General features: G+C 39.3%; 1 protein-coding gene across 2 annotated transcripts in view; it reads right to left on the bottom strand.

Moving 5' to 3' along the window:
* Positions 1–20,320, bottom strand: part of lyrm4 (LYR motif containing 4) — an 80,835-nt gene that overhangs the window by 39,954 nt on the left and 20,561 nt on the right. The window contains exon 3 of one of the 2 annotated variants that reach the window (XM_069191041.1): positions 16,373–16,708. The exons of the other annotated variant lie outside the window; for it this stretch is intronic. Coding sequence (XP_069047142.1) covers positions 16,649–16,708 — 60 coding nt within the window. The 3' untranslated portion in view covers positions 16,373–16,648. Of the gene's footprint in view, positions 1–16,372; positions 16,709–20,320 lie in introns of those variants that run through there. 2 annotated transcript variants of the gene reach the window in all.

Here is a 20,320-nt window from a genome sequence, read left to right as displayed (position 1 = left end):
AGCGAATAAGTTACTTTGACATATATGCATTTGTATGAGCTGTGAATTAACACAAAATCATAAGAAAGGTTAGAAATGAGAATTTGGTGTTAGTAACTACACATCTCTCATCCAGTTGCTTTTTGAAGGATCCCACTAAGGGTATTTTCTTTCAAACCTACACTGTACATCAAACTGTGTGCAAAGAAATGTTTTCTATTTTCAATTTCTAACTTGTACTAATGACACAAGGCCTAGGTTTTACTTTTGAGGCGAAAGTAGTTCCTATAGCTCACTTGCCCAAATCCTTGAGGATTAGGAATGGCCTGTTTGCATTTTAAATACTCCAAATGTAAGCTTTTTATTCATTGATCTATAATTTAAGCACTAACTTATTTATTAAATAAAAGTTTCCATAGATAACAAAAATATTTTATTTCTGTGCTGCCTAAAGCGGTCTTAGCGTCTTAACTTGTTTCAGAAGAAGTAAAGACACCAAAGTCTATTTTTGTTAGGACATGGTATCAACTTTTTTAGAATCCCAGGAGAATAGACAAAAACATACAGGTGACAGAAATAAACTGCCGCTGACACTTTTCATCAGTAAAGAATGACTGTAAGAGAAGAAACCATTTCTGAGGTGTTAATGTTGGCTGATAAGAAAGTAGAAATGACACTTGTGAAATACCAATGAAAAATGTACATTCAATTTGTTAATTTCTGTTCTGTAAAAACAATAAAACTCATAAAGTTATTTTTTTATGCAAAAGATACGTATTTGCACATTGTGAGCATTAAGAACCCCTTCTGCAGCTGCATAAAATAAAGTCAATACAGTGTCTTAAAAAGTAAACCTAGTAAAGACAGAATCTGTTAAAACTCTCAGAAGTTTTCCTTATTTTTGTAGTAACCCTGATCAGTAATCAAACTATTTCCAGTATTTTTATTGAAAAAAGTTCAATTGTAAACTAGACACTGTATCTGTTGCCCTAGTGTTCTCCATTATGTTTTGGGTAGAATATTATAGAGCCTTACTGATACATTTCTGACATAAATATGGTGCTGTCTTTTCACATGTATTGATCTCCATCCTCTAAGTACTGCAGCTATTTTTTTTTCAGAAATGGCATTACTTCTCTACCAGCTCCACATCATTTGAAAGCACCTTTAATATGGATGACTATTTCCCTCAAAATCTCCAAACACTATAAGTAAATTGTACGATTTACTTTACCACCACGAGTGTTACAGGGGCTAAAATCTTTTTGCTGTGTCTTTTGCTCTTGATCTAGTGGCACATCAAACAGAGGGCAATTCCAAGAGCTGAAGCAGGGGGCACAGCCTGCCTGCAGAATTGCAATAGGAGTGCAAGAACTGTAAATAAGATGAATCAGTGGCTACAATTAGTTCTAGTGAGGAACAAACATTGACAGGGATGTCAGCTTTGAGGTGATGAGGAGACTTGGACTGCTAAATGAATGGCTGTGCAGAACAAAGATGGAGAGGAGCATCAATATGAAAATAAATTACACTGTCAGGCAGTGAAGGAGACAGAGTTCTATTTCAGCTGAAACATGCCGGCTTTATTTTCTAGGATCTATCTTAAGTGTGCAATTTTAGCAGCACATTTCCCTATGACTTAAGGGCACAGCAGATGCTAAGAATGTTGGAAGAGAAAATTACGCATTTGAAGCATTGTGTTTCTAATTCAAATTGGTTTTTGACTCATATGGAGGTGCGATTCACTGCGGCACAAATGAATTAGCTAAGTCCATAAGCATAATTCCCATAATGACGCCATCCTTTTTTAAACTTCACAGATTCTTACGTAATTACATAAGTAATGAACCACATTCATTTAGATGTCCTTCCCTGGGCAATTTACAGCAGAATTCATAAAATAAACATCACTGTTGAAACATAGCCAAGGGGGCAAAACAGTGTGGAAGTTTTTTTCACTACAGATCAGCCTTTGTGTACACATGCTTTGACAATCTGTTTATGAAACAGCATATGCATATGAAGATAGAGAACATGATGCCTTGCGAGATGTAAAATCATGAGAAGGAAGTTTGAAAACAATGTAAATAATTGTATCTTTCTGCTTCTGCTCTGCTATATTGTGTTGTTGGTACTAATTTGGAATTGACAAGTTATTTTCTATTTTAAAAGCATCCAGGTTGGAACTGTCAAACTGTTTATTAAATCTGCTATATTACACACATAGAGACTTATGAAATCCATACAAAGACCTATCAATGTAACAGTATAAATCTAACATGACATAAAACACATCAATACATGTGGTGTTGCAGTGGCACTGTGGCTAAGGATGTGTGCCTGTGGCTGGAAGGTTGCCGTTTTGAATCCTGTAGCCGGCAGAGGATCCTACTCAGTTGGGCCCCTGAACAAGGCCCTTAACCCCCACTGCTCCAGGGCCACCGTAAAAATGGCTGACCCTGCGCTCTGACCCCAAGCTTCTCTCACTGTCTGTGTGACTCATGGAGAGCAAGTTGAGGTTGCGAAAGTTGGGAAAAGACAAATTCCTAATACAAGAAAACTGTATATGGCCAATAACGTGATCTTATCTTATAACATCCACCAAGTTCCACCATCTCCTACTTGAAAGTGAGTACCACCTGAAAGAGTGGTGCATCTCTGACTAATGTCAAATCATGAGTGAATGAAACTGTTGATCAATTAACTACTGTAACAGTGAAGGGATTGGTAGGAGCCACGGTGAACACCAGTAAAAATCGATGCCCCATCTGAGGGGACGGAGGCACTGGCGTGAGGTTAGCAAAAACAGAAAAAAGGAAAAAGAAAAAATGCTCCGCTTTGAACAGCGACGTCCAGGCTGGACTGTCCCTATTTAGCGTGATCCAGGCTGAAGAAAAGGAGCGTGTGGCCAAAACAAAAGAGAACACGGTGGAGATACACGGTGGAGAAAAGAAAAAGAAAAGAAAATGCTGCAAAACTGCAGCCTTATGCTGTTTCTCCACAATCCCCTCCAGGATTGTCGCTGGAAGGTTCTCCCCTTGCGGGGGTCTGTTCGTCCCTCCGGGGAGGGGCTCAGTGTGTCTTAAAGGGCCCCCACAGCTGTGGCTCATCCAAATTTGGACAGCTGGGCCCTGCCTCCACACTACCAAAAAACCTAATAAGCTATATAAGCTGAATGGCTTGTTGTGACTGGTACTTCTGCAAAAACTGAGGGACACTGGCCAACTAAAGTCTATCCACCTCTAGAAACACGTTGTCAGCTGTGTAGGGCCTTTGACACAGCACAGGCTTCAACTGGTAATATGAAACTCAATTGGCTACCTTACTTGGGAGGCCCTCTTATGCGCTAGTTTACTGTAAAGCTGTTGAACCTTAGTTAATTTGATTGTAAGTCACAAATGAAAAGCAATAAACTTAGAAAATCAGGGGTACACAAATGTTTACTGGCTATTTAATAACTTTGTGTCTAAAAACAAATATTTGCATTTGCCGAGAGTTTGGGTTAATGTCTTTGGACTGCTCGATTGATTTCCCTTGTTAGTGGAAGAGGTGAACTTTTTAAAAGGGAGACCTGAAATAAATTTCTGAGTTATCTATTTTTGTAAGAGGCACTAAACCATCCTATGGGGATAGTTATCTACAGAAGGCTTGTGCTTTGTATTTATTGCCAGTTGGATGCTATCAATATTTTTTCTCAAGCTACTATGTCCATGTGCTTATAAATCCTGTAAAATGTTTATATTTTTATATCTCTCTTTGTGGAAATGCACATTTAATTTGGTTTTCTATTCATTTGACCATTGCAAGCATTGAAAACCCTGTTGTGCACCATGACACGCTAAGAGAAAGAGAGCATAGTTTATAGGCAAATTGTTTACAAAACAAAGCTCCCAGATACAATTAAGTAGACTGAAGAAGAACTGGAATTGCAGCTCTTTATTAATAACCCCCCCCCCCCCAGGCTTATGACCTGCAACTACACAGCACGTGAAACATAAAATAGATAATTAAAACCCTGACCAGTTTCTCTATTTCCAGACTAGGGTCACAAGTCAAGGGAAGATTCCCAATCACAATAAGTCACTTACTGCAAAAAACAACTTCAGCCTCTGTCGGATGGCTTTTTATACCTGTGCTACCTTTGAAAGTTGAGGTAAATAAATTCTAATTGGACTCATGTCCTGTTCAGGCAGCTAAGGATTCTGGACCTTGCAGTTTCCAGACTGCTTTCCTCTCCATTTCCATCGTTTGAACTGTTTTGCTGTCTGTTAGAAATATACTTGTCATTTACAACTCTTCCCCTCACTGTATCACAGTGATTGGATTTAGGAGTACACATTTGTTTGTTTGCCAGGCTCAATGTTGTTGAAGTGAGAAGCAGTTGGCCAGCAGAACCAGGGCTGACTAGAGGTGTTATAATAATTGCTTACACTTATATGGCGCTTTTCTGGACATTCCACTCAAAGCGCTTTACAGTTAATGGGGACTCCCCTCCACCACCACCAATGTGCAGCATCAACCTGGATGATGCGACGGCAGCCATAGTGCGCCAGAATGGTCACCACACATCAGCGATCAGTGGGGAGTGGAGCAGAGTAATGTAGCCAATTCATAGAGGGGGATTATTAGGAGGCCATGATTGATAAGGGCCAATGGGAAATTTGGCCAGGACTCCGAGGTTATAGCCCTAATCTTTTCGAGAAACTCCCTGGGATTATAAATGACCACAGAGAGTCAGGACCTCGGTTTTACATCTCATCCGAAGGACGGAGCCTGTTTACAGTATAGTGTCCCCGTCACTATACTGGGGAACTAGGACCCACATGGACCACAGGGTGAGCGCCCCCTGCTGGCCCCACTAACACCTCTTCCAGCAGCAACCTTAGTGTTTCACAGGAAGTCTCCCATCCAGGTACTGACCAGGCTCACACCTGCTTAGCTTCAGTGGGTTGCCAGTTATGAGTTGCAGGGTGATATGGCTGCTACAGTTAGTACCTGCAGGGCATTGCCTGGCAAGGTGGTAGTGGCCCTTCTTCCCACAGTTGAGAGAGATAGAGGAGTCTACATGGCACAGGTTGAGTCTTGAATCACTAGTGAGTGTGAGAACCGAGATAGAGAACAATACACCGGCTGCTTCTGTGTTAGCAAGGGTTGGATACAGAAGCATCCCTATCCAACCTCACTACACAGCATCAGCCTGGAAACTTAATTGAATTTGATACTGCAGTGCCTGGTGCTTCATGAAGACGGAGAGTGGAGTGTTGATGAGAATAGCTACTGAATACGATGAGCACTCGCAGTGCTTGGAGATTATTGAAGACCAAGCGTGAAGACATAGCGAGAAGATCGAGCGACTTGTGTGAACACAACCTACTGAAAGAAGGAAGAAGACTGCACTGTGATCCCTGTGAGGGGAATGCCGTGGAAGGCTACTAGGCTCCTGGATGGGGTCCGAAAGAAGAAACACAGACCACATACAACGCCAAAAATATTATAAACTAGTGTTGACATGGTGGCAGTGATGGATTTACGGAAGGGCGTGCTGGCAGTTGTCGCAGATGGACTGATAGCTGTACGACTTGAATAATAAGCCTGAAAATGCGATTCACTGAAAAGTCCGAAATGTTCTTTTCCCTAACTCAAGACAATAAAAGCTTGGTTATGTCTACCTCAATGCCTCTGCTTCCTGGCATTGACGTCACCTGCTGCTGTGGCCTGTCCACTCTGGTCAGCTGCCTCTGGCCCTTCTCACCAGTCCCCTTGTTACCGCAGCCATTATCATCATTACTGTACATGCAACTCTTTATCTCCAGATGATAGTATCAATGTTTTTTTAATGGACATTGTTATTGTCACTTTATGGGTTTAGATGAGGACTGTTCTCTTACAGGCTTGATCTGCAAACCATTATACTATGCTTTTGAACAAAGTGGATATGGGCACAAGTCCCTCTGCAAATCATATAAATGCTTGCAGGGAAAATGTTCTGCAGAGAAGCCTGCAGGCAATTCAGCAGGAGCACTTTAATCTAGGTGCAAAGCTTGACGTAGTTTTTGTATATGGTGATCTAAATGCAGAGGGTGCATTTGATTAAGGAGTACCCACCAGAGGATTCCTACATCTGGTAATGAGGGACATCCACCACATTTCCGTGGAGCCCGAGACAGCCCAGAGCTTGGCCTTGGGCACATATGATTATATTTTGTTCTTGTTTCTCTTTCGAAATCGCTAAATGCCACCGCCCCCAAAATAATTGTAAGTTGTTGCTTTTTATAGTTGCTCCTTCTGAGCCTTCTTAATTCTTCTTTTAAACTGTGGAGATGGGGCTGAGTCGATACATTTCACAAATGATTTGAGCAGAGATCAGCAATGCTGGAGTTGTGCCACATTTCTTTTGAAAGAGGCTCTTTCTGCAAGTGTATAGAAAATCAACTCCTCCAGTGTGCCGAGAGCTGAAGTGGCTAAATAAATGCAATAATGTAATATGTAATATAATATTCTTGACTATACGATATATTATTAGCTACTGTATAATCAGCTCATAGCCTTTATCTAAAGTGCCAACAAGCTGGCTTGCTCGCAGAACATTTGGCTAGCTAGGTATCAACTACAAAACATTAGATATATGCAGTACTGCTGGTTACACATTAATGCACTGTTACTAAACAATACATTGTTAGCTACTAAGTTTGTTCAGTCCCATTACATACAGGATATCTGAATGGCTGTGATTCAAACTTGACCTATAACTGAAGGACGATGCTGTTCTGTTGCTGGATGTTAAGAGTTTGTTCAAGTCATATTCAAATTTACCTTGGTAATGTAATAGCAAGTCTCTAGTGGCCTTTTACAAAAAAATACGTCTTCACGGCTAGATTCTAATTCTGGTATTTAAATCCTTATTATTGGTCACACTGATGATGACAGGCCATCACAATGATTCATGGCAAACAAATTGCTAAGTCTCAGTGACTCACTGCTGATGTACTACAGTGTCAACACTGGTTTGTAAACTGACGTAGCTTCAGTTACCTTACACCTAGGTCAAATTTAATTAAATATGTCCTGAGACATTTATGATTCATACTGCCTTTTCTATAGGAATGCCACCTTATATAAGTATTTTCTCAGTCTTCTCCTTTTTTGCAATTAAAAAAAATACCTAGCTGAGCTCCTGCCTATGCCTGCTTCTACTGTTGTGGTTTTGGGGACAACTAAACGTTTGGCATTCCAAACAAAACATTTCCAGTTCAAAAAGTATGGGAATTAAGTGCAAAAAAAACAACAATGGGCAACATAGTGTGTGCATAAACTACCAAATAGGCAAGTTGTGCAAAATGGCCTCCTTTGCATTGGCGACTGCCTCAGGTGAGGCCTTTAAAGACGTTTCGTGTCTCAGTTATAGGGAGAAGTCCACATTTTCAATGAATGCGTTTGGCAGGACACTGATGCTCAAATAACTGCAAATGTCTGGAACTAATTGAAGTGAAACATTCAGTATAATGCAGTTGTGTGCAATTATAACAAATCTCTGTCTTTCTTATCAAGCTTCCATTACCAAGCTGTGCTAGAGAAACGAAGAACACACATTACATAAAATGCTCACTGACTAAAGATGGTGTATTGTTATTTTTTATAATAAGCTTGCATTATAAGCTGTTGTCAGGATCTAAACTTTTTATTGATTTAATCTTTCTTATTTTATAACTATAGAACATATAAATATACAGTATTCCCTTAACATAAGCTAATTTATGTGGTTTAAAGAACCCGCACTGAATTTTGGGGATACTATTTTACCATAAGAGACCTCCAATTTTGAGTATCCAAGAGTTCTTTTCACAAAAAGAGAAGACAGAGAGCAACTACGAGGTCTGATTTTATTCTTTCTTAGTCAGTCTGATTTGCAAGTAGATGTGTCTACAATTTCTATTAATAATGTTTCCTAAGGATATGAGAAAGGGCGAAGAGTCCAGTGTTACCAGGCAATGTAGATCTGCAATGAGTTCAGAAAAAGAATTTAACTGTTTGATAAGTTGTGTGAAGGACAAAGCAATAGTGCTCTTGGTTGGTTGCTGAATGGCAGTTGGTCAGTTGTCGGTAATTGTAGATTAAACGAATCTACAATTAGTACAATAAAGAAAAGTGAGGAAGCTACTGTACCAGAGTAAGTGTAAGAAGAGGAACAGGGACGTCACTTAAGGTCTCGTACAATCCACATGGGTGTCATCATAGCAATAAAGCTAAGTATTATGTCAAAGACTAATTTAAAAACTAATTCCACAATATAATTTGCTTACAGTATGTTATAGTACTGCTTTATTAGAGTTGAAAAAATGTTTGAGGAATTTGAACACCACCTATATAAAAATAGCATGGGTGGTTTAGCTGTGTTAGTATTAATTCAATTAATTTGAAAATCATGTACTTTCAAAGCAGTTATATCACCCTGCAACTTATAACTGGCAACCCACTGAAGCTAAGCACATGTGAGCTTTATAGCGGGAGTGAGAAGTAAAACCAAGACTCTAACTCTCCTTGGACATTTAAAATCCTTTTAGCCTCATAATAATCCCCATCTGTGAATTGGCTTCATCACTCTGTTCTCCTCATTCACTGATAGTTGATGTGTGCTGACCTACTGGTGCACTTTGGCTGCTGTCATATCATTTTATTATTATTATTATTATTATTATTATTATTATTATTATTATTATTATTATTATTATTAAACCCCCTTGGTATAAATGCCAAATCCTTTCTTAAAGTTACGAAGTTGAACCTTACTTATACTTTTAACATGTGTTTGATGTATTATTTTATTATGATTCAATAATCTTATTTAACATATTTTGATTTCAAACTAAATCATTTTTGGGGAGTGTCGCGCTACACACACAGTGTGGCTTCCATGCTAGTTTAACTCGAAGTTCAGTCATTAAGACTGGAAATCGTCATGCACTTCCATTGCTGAGGTGCACTAATGATCTGAAAAGCAGGACTATTGCCTGTCATTACTGAGTGGGATGTGGTACATGTTTGGCCTTAAAAGCAGTAAACTATTTTCTCTGACAACAAATCCTGGACCAGAAGATCATCAAAAATTAATTTACTGGGCTCAGATGTTTAATTATTCTCACCTGTTTTTAATTAGAAATTCTCACTCATGGGCTTTGCTACTCACTCAGCACATCACGTTCAACTAAAATTATGCCAGAAATAAAGTCTGCTCTTAGTAGTGTAGTACAAGACAATGACTACAGAACTACATCTGTTCAATGCTAAATGTAACTTAAATTGCTAAAGTGGACATTTTAGCAGACAGTCACATTCTTAAGACCCACACTAGTAAACATAAACAGCTTCTGTGAAGAACAATGTTCTTCTCTGTTCATTCTTTGCTTTTAAAATAACTCAGTGGCCTACTCATATGAGGAAATATTAGAAATCCATCCAGTTTCTAATCGCAGAGTAGCGTGGGAGCCGGAGCCTATCCTGGCAAGCAACGGGCGCAAGACAGGATACACTATGGGTGGGATGCCAGTCCATCATTCTGCAGGGCACACACAAAAACAAACATATACAAACATATACAAACACTCACACCAGGGCCGACTGTCGGAGAAGACCATTAACCCACGCAAACACAGGAAGAGTTTACAAACTCTTGCAATGCAGCAATACTAACTACTGTGTCACTGTGCTGTCCCATATTAGAAGCATAAGAGATCATCATTCATCATTGCATGGGGGCTGTATTTAATGAAAATAAGAAATTCTGAAAAGAGCCCCAGAAAAATACTTTAGCTTCAATAAATGTGTTTTGGTATTTCAATGCCAAGTAAAAGCAGAAATTCACATATGTAAATATATATTACCTTTGGAATACTGAGGTTATTTGCAATGTGACATCAATTCAGTTCAGATTTGTAACATGCAACCCCACTTCAATAGGCTGCTTAGAGCAGTGTAACATACAGTAGCTTTATATATTTTCATATGTTGCTTCAGTTCTCTAAGTAATGTGACTGTAATGTATCATTTTGTTGCTCACAATCTGACAGGTTTTTAATATTATAATTACTCACAACTTGACAAGTTCTTAATCTTATTCCTTTAAAGTCCTCAATTCATTTGCAAGATGTAAGCTCAAATGGGCAGAAGCAGATGTGTGATGTATTGGTTAGGGTTCTGGATTTATAACCGGAAGGCTGTGGGTTCCAATCCTGGCTGGTACTGCTTTTGAAACTTGAGAAAAGTACTTCACTCTTACTACATCAGTAATGCCCTTCCATGTAAATTACATGGGACACAATACATCCGTCATAGAGACTGCAGATTGGTGACTACAGACTCAACACCCATTTCTATAAAGCTGTTAGACATGAATGTTAGGCTACATAAGTAAAGAAGACACTTCAGGGATTTGACTGTGTCTGGTTAGGTATTAGTGGCTGCACACAATACAACCGATACTGAGGTATAATGCAAAGCCTATGTATAGTATATCTCTGCCATTTGCTGTTCAGGGTGATGTCATGATTCAGGATCAGTTTAAATAAGCTGATGTGAAATCTCATTCCACTGAGCTTCAAAAAATTAACACACCACTTTTATCACAAAATGACCTTCTGGGTATAACATCATCCAGCACTTCCTTCAGCTAGGACCATGTATATATACAAACAAGTCTGTATTAAAAAAAAACCCACAAATGATGTTAAATCTATTTTTATAATTCAGAACTTTGGCATGTTTACATTAGGTTTTCTGTGATCTACAATAGCTAACTGCATTGTCAGATATGCAGGAGAAGATCAATACTCTTTTTAAATAATAGAACAGTGGAAGACTCATTGATTGCTATGCAATCTCATCTGTCTCAAGACAGTTTTTATGATGATAAGGATTCTCTCAATATACAGAACAGCATGACCTCTTTAGGACATCCAAATCTTGCACACTTGAAATGTTTTTTCTTTCATTTTCTGTCCTTATATTTGCTGGGTCTTGGTTCTAGTCTCTATAACATCACCACATTTCCAGTGTTGTCTAATTGTCCATGACTTTCTCTTTTTCTTCTTTAACGTGCCTCAAAGGTTGGTCCTTTGCGCTGCTATCCACAAACATAAGTGAACCTTTTTCACTCGACAGTGTCTGGCACCTTCTCTAAAGTCACCTCTTTAGACAGTATCTGGAGGTCCTACAGACAACCCTTCTGCTCCTACTGTGAACAATCTCCTTTTTCATTGCTGCAGTGTAACAACTCCCACGTTTCTAGTATTGATTTTCCTCAGAATACACTGATTTAAATAGCTTTTTATGGTTTGAGATGTGCTAAGGTGTTTCTCCCTGTCAAAAAAAGGTGCCAATTACAAATGAGAGAATACATGTCAATGATTTGACCCATTTCACTATCGCAGAAGTGTGGAAATTGCTAAAAAGCTCAATCAACGAACCCGGGGGTGGGGGTTGCGATGAGGGGTTTGGGGTTGCAGATGGAGCCAGGTGGCAGTTTTACAATAGCAACATGCAAACAGAGGAGTGAAAACAAAAGCTGAATAGCTGCATGTAAGTACGATAGTAAAACAGTAAAAATAAAAACAGAAGATGGTAAACAATATCAACAAGCAGAGTGGTGGTAAACTGAAGAACAGTGTTGTAAAAGGGCCAGCCTGAAACAACAACAATAATAAAACAAATTAACACTTCACTCTGAAGATTAATCTAGTATGTGTACACCTGGGAGATGGGCCCAAACACTAACATTGTATTTAATTCACCTGTGGTGGAAGTTACCCCAAAATCTTGCACTTTAGAGCCCTTTTCTAGACAGTCTATTCAAAGTGCTTTGCAAGTAAGGGAGACTGCCCTCCACCACAACCAATGTGCAGCCCCCACCTGGATGGTGCAATGGCAGCCATAGTGCTCCAGTACGTTCACCACACACCAACTATCAGTGGGGAGGAGAACAGAGTGATGAAGCCAGTTCATAGATGGGGATTATTAAGAGGCCATGATTGGTAAATGCCAATGGGACATTTGGCCAGGATGCCGGGGTAACACCCCTACTCTTTTCAAGTAACACCCTGGGAATATTAATAACCACGGAGAGTCAAGACCTCAGTTTTATGTCTCTCCCCTAGAATGGAGCCATTTTACAGTATAGTGTCCCCGTCACTATAGTAAGGCATAAAGGGTTGAGTGCTTCCTACTGGCCCCACTAACAGGGCTTGTTTACAGTACAGTGTCCTAGTCACTATACTGGGGCATTAGGACCCACATGGACTGCAGGGTGAGCGCCCCCTGCTGACCCCACTAACACCTCTTCCAGTAGCAACCTTAGTTTTTCCCAGGAGGTCTCCCATCCAGGTACTGACCACGCTCACAGCTGCTGAGCTGCAGTGGGCTGCCACTATGATTTATATAGCTGCTATACAACAAGGGTGTGTCACAGTGGAGGGGACCCAAGAGAATGGGGTGTTATGCAGAGATTTGGAAGAATTGCTTGTGTGTGAATTTTAGGGGCTGCCAGATTGAGGGATTGTTTGAGACCAATTTGTTGTTAAGCCATCACAATAAAGTCATGATTACACCTGGGCCTTTGATTACATTTGTGTTGGAGTCTATCGTGTGGAAAGCTTCTCCCCGCCAGTCACACACTAGCACAAGTGCAGATTTCTCCACTTTTGGCAGGCAATACAACGAAGCATAACTTTGCCTAATGAGCAGACTACTCGTTCCTGTGAGTATGTGCAGAAGCTAATAAAGAAACACTGCAGAAGCAGTCACAACTCAAGAATATAAACCACATCTTAATTTAGGATGCAAATATTTCTCACTTTAACAAACTTGGCCGAGTGCATTTAGGGCCTTTAGAATGGAAGTCAGGAGTTTCTTTTGAAGGGCTGAAGAAGTCTTGCAGGTGAAGCAGCTCAACAAGCTTTGTGGAAAAATGGTTCTAACTTAACAAGAGAAATGTCATCTCACAATTAGCAAACAATAAAGCAGTTATTAGGAGAGGAAACATTTCACACAAAGAGGCACTGATAAGACAATCTAACCTTAATAACCCTAAAATTAATTATGCATAAGCATTTACACACAAAGCGAGGAACGTTAAATTATTCAGACCATTTATTTCATTTTCTGAATTCCAACAGTCGGGAGCCAAAAAGACTCCTGGCTTGTCCCATCAGAAAGCTTCTGGTCACACATTCTTTGTAGGCATACTAGATTAAAGCTACGGGACTTGGTTCTGCAAGCTGTCTCTTGCACTGTGTTTGAAAAATAAATTATTTAGAAAAAGCAATCTCTAAAACTGCATTCAAGAACAAAAAGGTCTCAAATCGGAATTTTGAGATCGTTCAATCAGGTAATAAAAACAATTTAAAATATTCTAAGAAACATTTTAACATTTTTAACTGTGCTGCTTTTGATACTACTGTCTTTTCAACCTACTGTGATAAACAACATACTCTACTATATTCTGGCATATACCCTGGAGCCCAGACATCAAAGAACATAGAAGAAAATTTGATTCTTGCCCTTAAAAAATCTAAAGAAATAACAGATTTACACACACTAACAAATAAAGAAGAAGACAGATAGTAGTTACAAAAGCATGCTTTCTAATTCTAGTTAATGGCCAAATGCCAAGTCAGTTTGTTCATTATTCATTTAGAGACTCCCTGCACTTCCTTAAATAATCACCCAATCCAGTGATGAGCTTCATGCTTTACTGACACAGCATGATTTATGACTGTAAATCATCATTAGTTTCACATCTCCCAGCCAAGGATCTGTATTTAAATCACAAAATAAAGAAAAAAAAACATGAACTTTTCGGTTATTGACTGGTCACTTTGATGACTGAACCATAAATTAACCCAGATCATGAATATGAATTTAATTTTGAGGCGTGCTTGTATCACCAGACACCAAAGCGGAATCAAATTGCTATTGATGAGGCAATCAGAAGACGGAGCTTGTTGCAACTTGTAGTAGAATGTGCCCCCAGCTGGCTTTTGCTAAACTGGGGAGAGAATTACTTTAGAGCTGCTTGGCTAATGAAGAAAAGGCAGTCAGTGAAATGTGTGCCTGCTGCCCACACACCCGAAACACAGCTGCGAGAATCAATTATTCAGACACTAGAAAGAGTTAGAAATTCTAAATGTGAGTGATTTAATATTTCAGAACACCTGCAGATATTTGCAATGCACTGCCCAGTAAAGAATCTCCAAAAGTTGTTCAGATTCTTGTTTGAAAAGGGAATTATACCAGACTAAATATTAAAAGATGCAGCAATACAGTATTAAGGACTTCATACGGTACATGACTGTATTCTGCCCTTCAAATAAGGACATCCTAACCGTGGGCCTTATCTGTTCACAACATGATTCAGCACATCACTAAATACACTTTTTTCAGCACTGTATTGTGCATCCTGCTGCCCCCTGCTTGTCAGAAAGAAGTAAGGTCTGTGCTAAATGCATTGACAAATATGTCTGAGCCTATGTCTGAAGAAATCACTGTAAATGAGGTTGGAAATCAGTTAAGCATACAGATTTAGTGCAGTTATTCAAAGAACACTTAGAAGCCACCCACGCTTGCAAAGACTTCTTTATAGCCTCTGCTCTAGTTCCATCAGCTAGAAATTTGTGCTACTTTAGATTTTTTGTATTTTTATACTTTTTAACCCAACAGAGCCAATTATTGGAAGTAAGTGCAACAGCTACAACAGGTTAGAGGACGCACAGAAACATGTACATCTAATGATAAGAATCATTTTAAAAGGTTTTAAAAGTACAATACATATCTAAGAATGCTGAACATACAAAGAAACTAGAAGAATATAATGTCTTGCATAGAAAGACACAAGGAACATAAAAAAATTGCAAATCCCCACATTATACAGTACAAAGGCAGTACATACTGTAGCGTACAGTATGAGGTGTGAGAATTTTGAAATAAGAACTGCTTCCTTGTTCTAGTTCTTATTTTGTCTAAATTTGCCTCCCAGCCAACTGTTACCTTAAAATTATCTACAGGCCTCAGTTCACACTCTGTTTGTTCTTAGGGGGGTAAATTGAATAGCTGCATGCTTTTAATTCAGGGATGTTTCCAAGTTGTTACACTGGAGCTATTACTCCAAGAAGCAAAATTCCATTTAATGATACAGCAAGGCTTTCCTTTTCATTGTCTGTCACCCTAGAAAAACAAGGGACCTTATTAATTTAAAAAGTATCTCTTCCTTTAAACGGGCATTGTCCTCTCTCTATATTATGCTTTTTAAATTGGCTTTCGCAGTTCAGATTTTCTGGCAGAAGTAAAATTTGTAATTGTTCAAAATTATATTAAACCTGCTTGTTGGCGGAAGTTTCTGGAAACTGAGGCTTGCCACAGCAGCTTGATTAGGAGTCATTTTCTCTGTCAACACTTGGGGAAAAACTTGGGCAAAAACTTAAGGTAAATTACCTATTGTATAAACACGGACTAGAAAAGCCTTCAATACTGAGGCAAAGCACTCGGTAATAGATAACAAAAAGTGAGGAATCTGTGGATGACTATCAAGCCAGCAGCCATATCACCCTGCAACTCACAACTGGCAACTCAGTGAAGCAAAGCGGGTGTGAGCCTGGTCAGTATGTGGATGGGAGACTTCCTGGGAAAAACTAAGGTTGCTGCTGGAAGAGATGTTAGTTGGGTCAGCAGGGGGCGCTCACCCTGTGGTCCATGTGGGTCCTAATGCCCCAGTATAGTGATGGGGACACTATAATGTAAACAGGCGCTGTCCTTCGGATGAGACGTAAAACCGAGGTCCTGACTCTCTGTGGTCATTAAAAATCCCAGGGCATTTCTCGAAAAGAGTAGGGGTGTAACCCCGGCGTCCTGGCCAAATTTCCTATTGGCCCTTACCAATCATGGCCTCCTAATAATCCCCCCTCTATGAATTGGCTACATTACTCTGCTCTCCTCCCCACTGATAGCTGATGTGTGGTGAGCGTTCTGGCGCACTATGGCTGCCATTGTATTATCCAGGTGGATGCTGCACATTGGTGGTGGTGGAGGGGAGTGTCCAGAAAAGCACTATTTAACTGTAAGCAATTATTATTATTATTCTCAGTTCCACAGTTTGTGAGCTCGTTGTGGCACTTATACATTGTCTCCTCATAGTTAAGCTCCCTGTGAAGTAAATATCTTAGATGAATAATACTCAAACATGGATATTTCACAATACTATTGTGACCTGTTGAAGAAAAGGCTGTGTTGATTATATGATTTTGAGCGATACATGATGCACGTTACAGAGTGAATTTAAAGTTTTTATAGGAATATATTCTGCAGGAATATATTTATGCAGTTCATCCATGAAGGACGAACACACACTTGGTTGCTGTGTGTACTCGGATAAACAGGAGAAGCCGACACAGACGGAGGGTAAGGAAATCTCCCAGAGTCCTCCATAGTCACCTGGCATTGCAACAAGGTTGGAAGGTCAAGGGTGCAGCATTCTCAGAGGCAGACAAATGTAGCCCTTAGTCTCCCTCTGACGAAAGAGGCTGACAGGCGGTGAGTGGAGAATGCGTGTCCGGCTACAGGGACTGCAAAAGGTCCAGGCCTGCCGTTGGAAACTGACAGCGTGAAGTCAGAAGAAAAAGAGAGGGAGTCAGAGGAGGTTTCCTGGAAGCAGAGACAATGTAAGCCAGTCAGGTTCAAGATGGAAAGGCTGAAAGAGAAAGAAGAGCAGCACTTCAGGGGTCAGAGGAAAAAAAGGAAGGAGGTAAAGAGATACACCAGCAAAGCTGGAATTTTAAACTGTGTGAGTGAAATGACAGTAGGCAGGTTATGTGGTTCTGCTAAAGAGTAGACAGAGGAAAGTAAAAAAAGGAAAGTGCTTCAAACCGCTTTTGGTTTGGCTTTATTTGAACTCAGAATAAACCAGTGTTCTCTGCTTGAAATGGAAAATAAAGTGCTCCTTTTCTTTAGTTTACTGCTGTGTCTGGAATGGCTATGTTCAAGGGTCTCACCTCTTTCAAAGACCACAAATTCCCTTAACCCCGGTATATCATAACACGTGCACATATACAGTATCCTGAACATATTTATAGACTATATATATCAATAGTAAACACCATGGTGAAATGCAATTTCTAAATCAAAAAATGAAAACACAATATATACACCTTAAAGAGCTTATGAAACTAGAATAGAAATGTGTTATACAGTACAGGATCCATCTGTAAATTAACAATAGGGTTAGGTTAAGACGCTAACAAAATGAAAAACATTTAGTGGAATATTTGTCTATGAGTCTATTTAAAACCTTAGAGCACGTTTCTAATACAGAACTAAATTTGAAATTATTCTTATCATAGGATATATGATGTGGACCATTTTCCTGATTTTTGTACAGATAATTGTGTTGGTGATAATAGCCAAGGAAACAATTCACTGTGACGGATGAGCCCATCTCATTGTCACTGCTTCATCTGTTATTTTTGCGATATAGCTCATCCTCTTGAGGAAACAATCTCAGACTGTATATAAACTTGTTTGTGATTTTCTCATTAAAAACAGAGGGCAGAACTTCAGCAGACACGCAGCTGTGGTTTGAGAAGCTAGTTATCAAGAATATCACAGCTCATTGCAGATGGTGAAAATAAAAATCATCTAAAATAAAATAATATAATCTAAGACAAAAATGTTGTCTTGACATTAATGCCAGTGAATCTGGTAAAAAGTTGATACATATCAACTTGACCATATGACGTTTTTTATTCAACTTTTGGTATCAATGCTTAGAATATGTCAGACTTCATCTCTTTTACACTCTTTTGGAATAGAAGAATAATCAACAGGGTGAGAGAGAAACCTGCTGCCAAACCATCATTTCTCTTTTAACTATTGCAAAAGAGGCGCCTCATGAAGAAATTTCTTTATGAAATGTCACCAACAGCCCCACCTTCCAATCCACATCACTGTGCACGCACTGAATCAGTAAAGCAACCACCATTTTTATATGATACTTTATTGTCTGATTTCTCAGCTATGTTTTACACACACATAGACTTATGAAATCCATACAAAGACCTATCAATGTAACAATGTAAATCTAAAATGACATAAAACACATCAATACATGTGGCGGTGCGGTGGCTCTGTGGCTAAGGATCTGCGCCTTTGGCTGGAAAATTGCCAGTTCACATCCTCCGGCCGGCAGAGGAATCCTACTCTGTTGCCCTTAACCCCAACTGCTTCAGGGGTGCCATATAAATGGCTGACCCTGCGTTCTGATCCCAAGCTTCTCTCCCTGTCTGTGTGTCTCATGTAGAGCAAGTTTGGGAATACGAAAAGACAAATTCCTAATACAAGAAATTATATATGGCCAATAAAGTGATCTTATCTTACTTACGTCAACCCACACATAGTTATTACAAACCACTTATACAGAAATCCATACAGCCTACCAGAACCTGTAAGTTTATTTCTACCACAAACCTCCTTTAATTGCCCTTATATTATGTAATTGTTGTTGGTTGCAAAAAGTCCTTCAACATGTCTAAGGATATTCTGCATCATTACAGCAAACCGGAACCAAAAAGATGTGAAGAAACAGCCCTTTAGGGTTGTAGTTTAGCTGCACACAGAATGCTAAACGTATCAAAAGAGGGGCCGGGATCTGTGACTCAGCACAGAGCACAGTGATAAGAAATTTGTAAAAAAGAACCTAAAAAAGTCACACAAATGACCTTTAATATTTAAAACCTTTAATAAAAGCTGAAGACCGTTCCTTGTAGCTAAAAGACATTATTGTTTACTCTGCTGGTTGCCACTCTAGTATTCACATCTGTCTTCAGTTTTCTTCATTCGCTACTGAGCATTCACTTTCTCAATACTAGTAATTCAATTTAATTTTAAGTTAATTAGAGCTGCTATAGACTTTTGCCTTCACAATCAAGAGCGCAGCACATTTTAACAGCTAAATGCCCCAAAGCGACTCCCTGATGTCCAATTCAAAGGAAAGAATAGATTTTTTCAAAGACTGTTGAGACGTGATCCATCTGGGGGATTCCTTCTGAGAAGAGATTAAGACTACCTTCATTGTTCAGAGAACATTTACAAACCTGGCACGAGCCAATGTTTTTATTGTATTCCTGTACACAATACTGATCTCCCATCTTCTTACAGATCGTGCTAATGTTGCAGCATCACTACAAAACTATGTGGGAAAAGTCACGCTGTGCTAGACTAGTACTTTCATTCCATATAAAAACAACTGTTTGTCATTATTCTATAACAATTGGTCTATAATTGTTTTAGAACCTTTGACAGTTATTTATACAAATATGCCTTTCCCTCACCTCATCAGGTTAGCAAATTTACTTCTCTAAAGCTTCTTTCAAGCTTAAAGGATGCCTATACCCTGAAGCCATCTTGAAGTGCTGAGTTCAGCACACTATAATTAGCTGATGCTAATAAATACAGTTGCCGTGATTACTAATAACTATGGTGACTATTATTTCCATCCTGGATTCCCTTTCATCTTGTTGACATGCATCCTCTGTTACTGATCCTTTCAGGTGCTGAACTAAATGCACATGCCTGATGTGGCAACCTGTCTGAGCCAGTCATCTGTTAACAGTCCGTGAATTCCACAGTACCTCACCACAGACTGGAGCAACGTTGCCTCTCTTATTGTTACCACTGCAAGCTTGACATGTCCCAGGAGGCTGTGTGGCAAGATGAAGAAACCTGGACCAACTAGAACCCACCGAGCCCTGGTGGAGTGGTGCTGTGAATGCCAGTCAGTCAATGAGGCTTGAACTAGTGATATCTGGGTTCCACCTGCACTCTAAGACAGCGAGTCAGAGACTTAGCTGAGTACTTGGGATGGACCAGTTAAGGTTTTGGACTCCCAATTAGGGCCCTGCTGTCATACACTTGACCCAGATGTCTTCAGAAAGAGACTCAGCAGTAGAAATGGCCACTTTGGATACAAGCATCAGCCTAATGAATTAATCAATGTTTTGCAAAAAAGTTAAGGAAATATAGGCAGAACTTTTTTCACTGATTTGCATTGAAGAAGTTTAGGCTTCAGTTCAAATCTGTGAAAAAATGCTGCAACCAAGAAAATGATTTTTTTGCCAACAACACAACTTATACATTTTCTCTTGATCTCCTCATCTTATATTGTTGTTATGGATGCCAGTTACATGTAATTATTTCATACATTCACCATTCTATATCTTTTTTTAAAACAAAGGTATCTGTACTTAAAATGAGGCACCAACATTTTTATCCTATTATCTCTCTTGCCATATCTGTCTTCACAATTGCC

The sequence above is a fragment of the Lepisosteus oculatus genome, chromosome 6 (assembly GCF_040954835.1).
Source record: "Lepisosteus oculatus isolate fLepOcu1 chromosome 6, fLepOcu1.hap2, whole genome shotgun sequence".
Lineage (NCBI taxonomy): Eukaryota > Metazoa > Chordata > Actinopteri > Semionotiformes > Lepisosteidae > Lepisosteus > Lepisosteus oculatus.
Note: the sequence above shows the minus strand (reverse complement) of the source record. Positions and strands in the feature narration are given on the sequence as shown.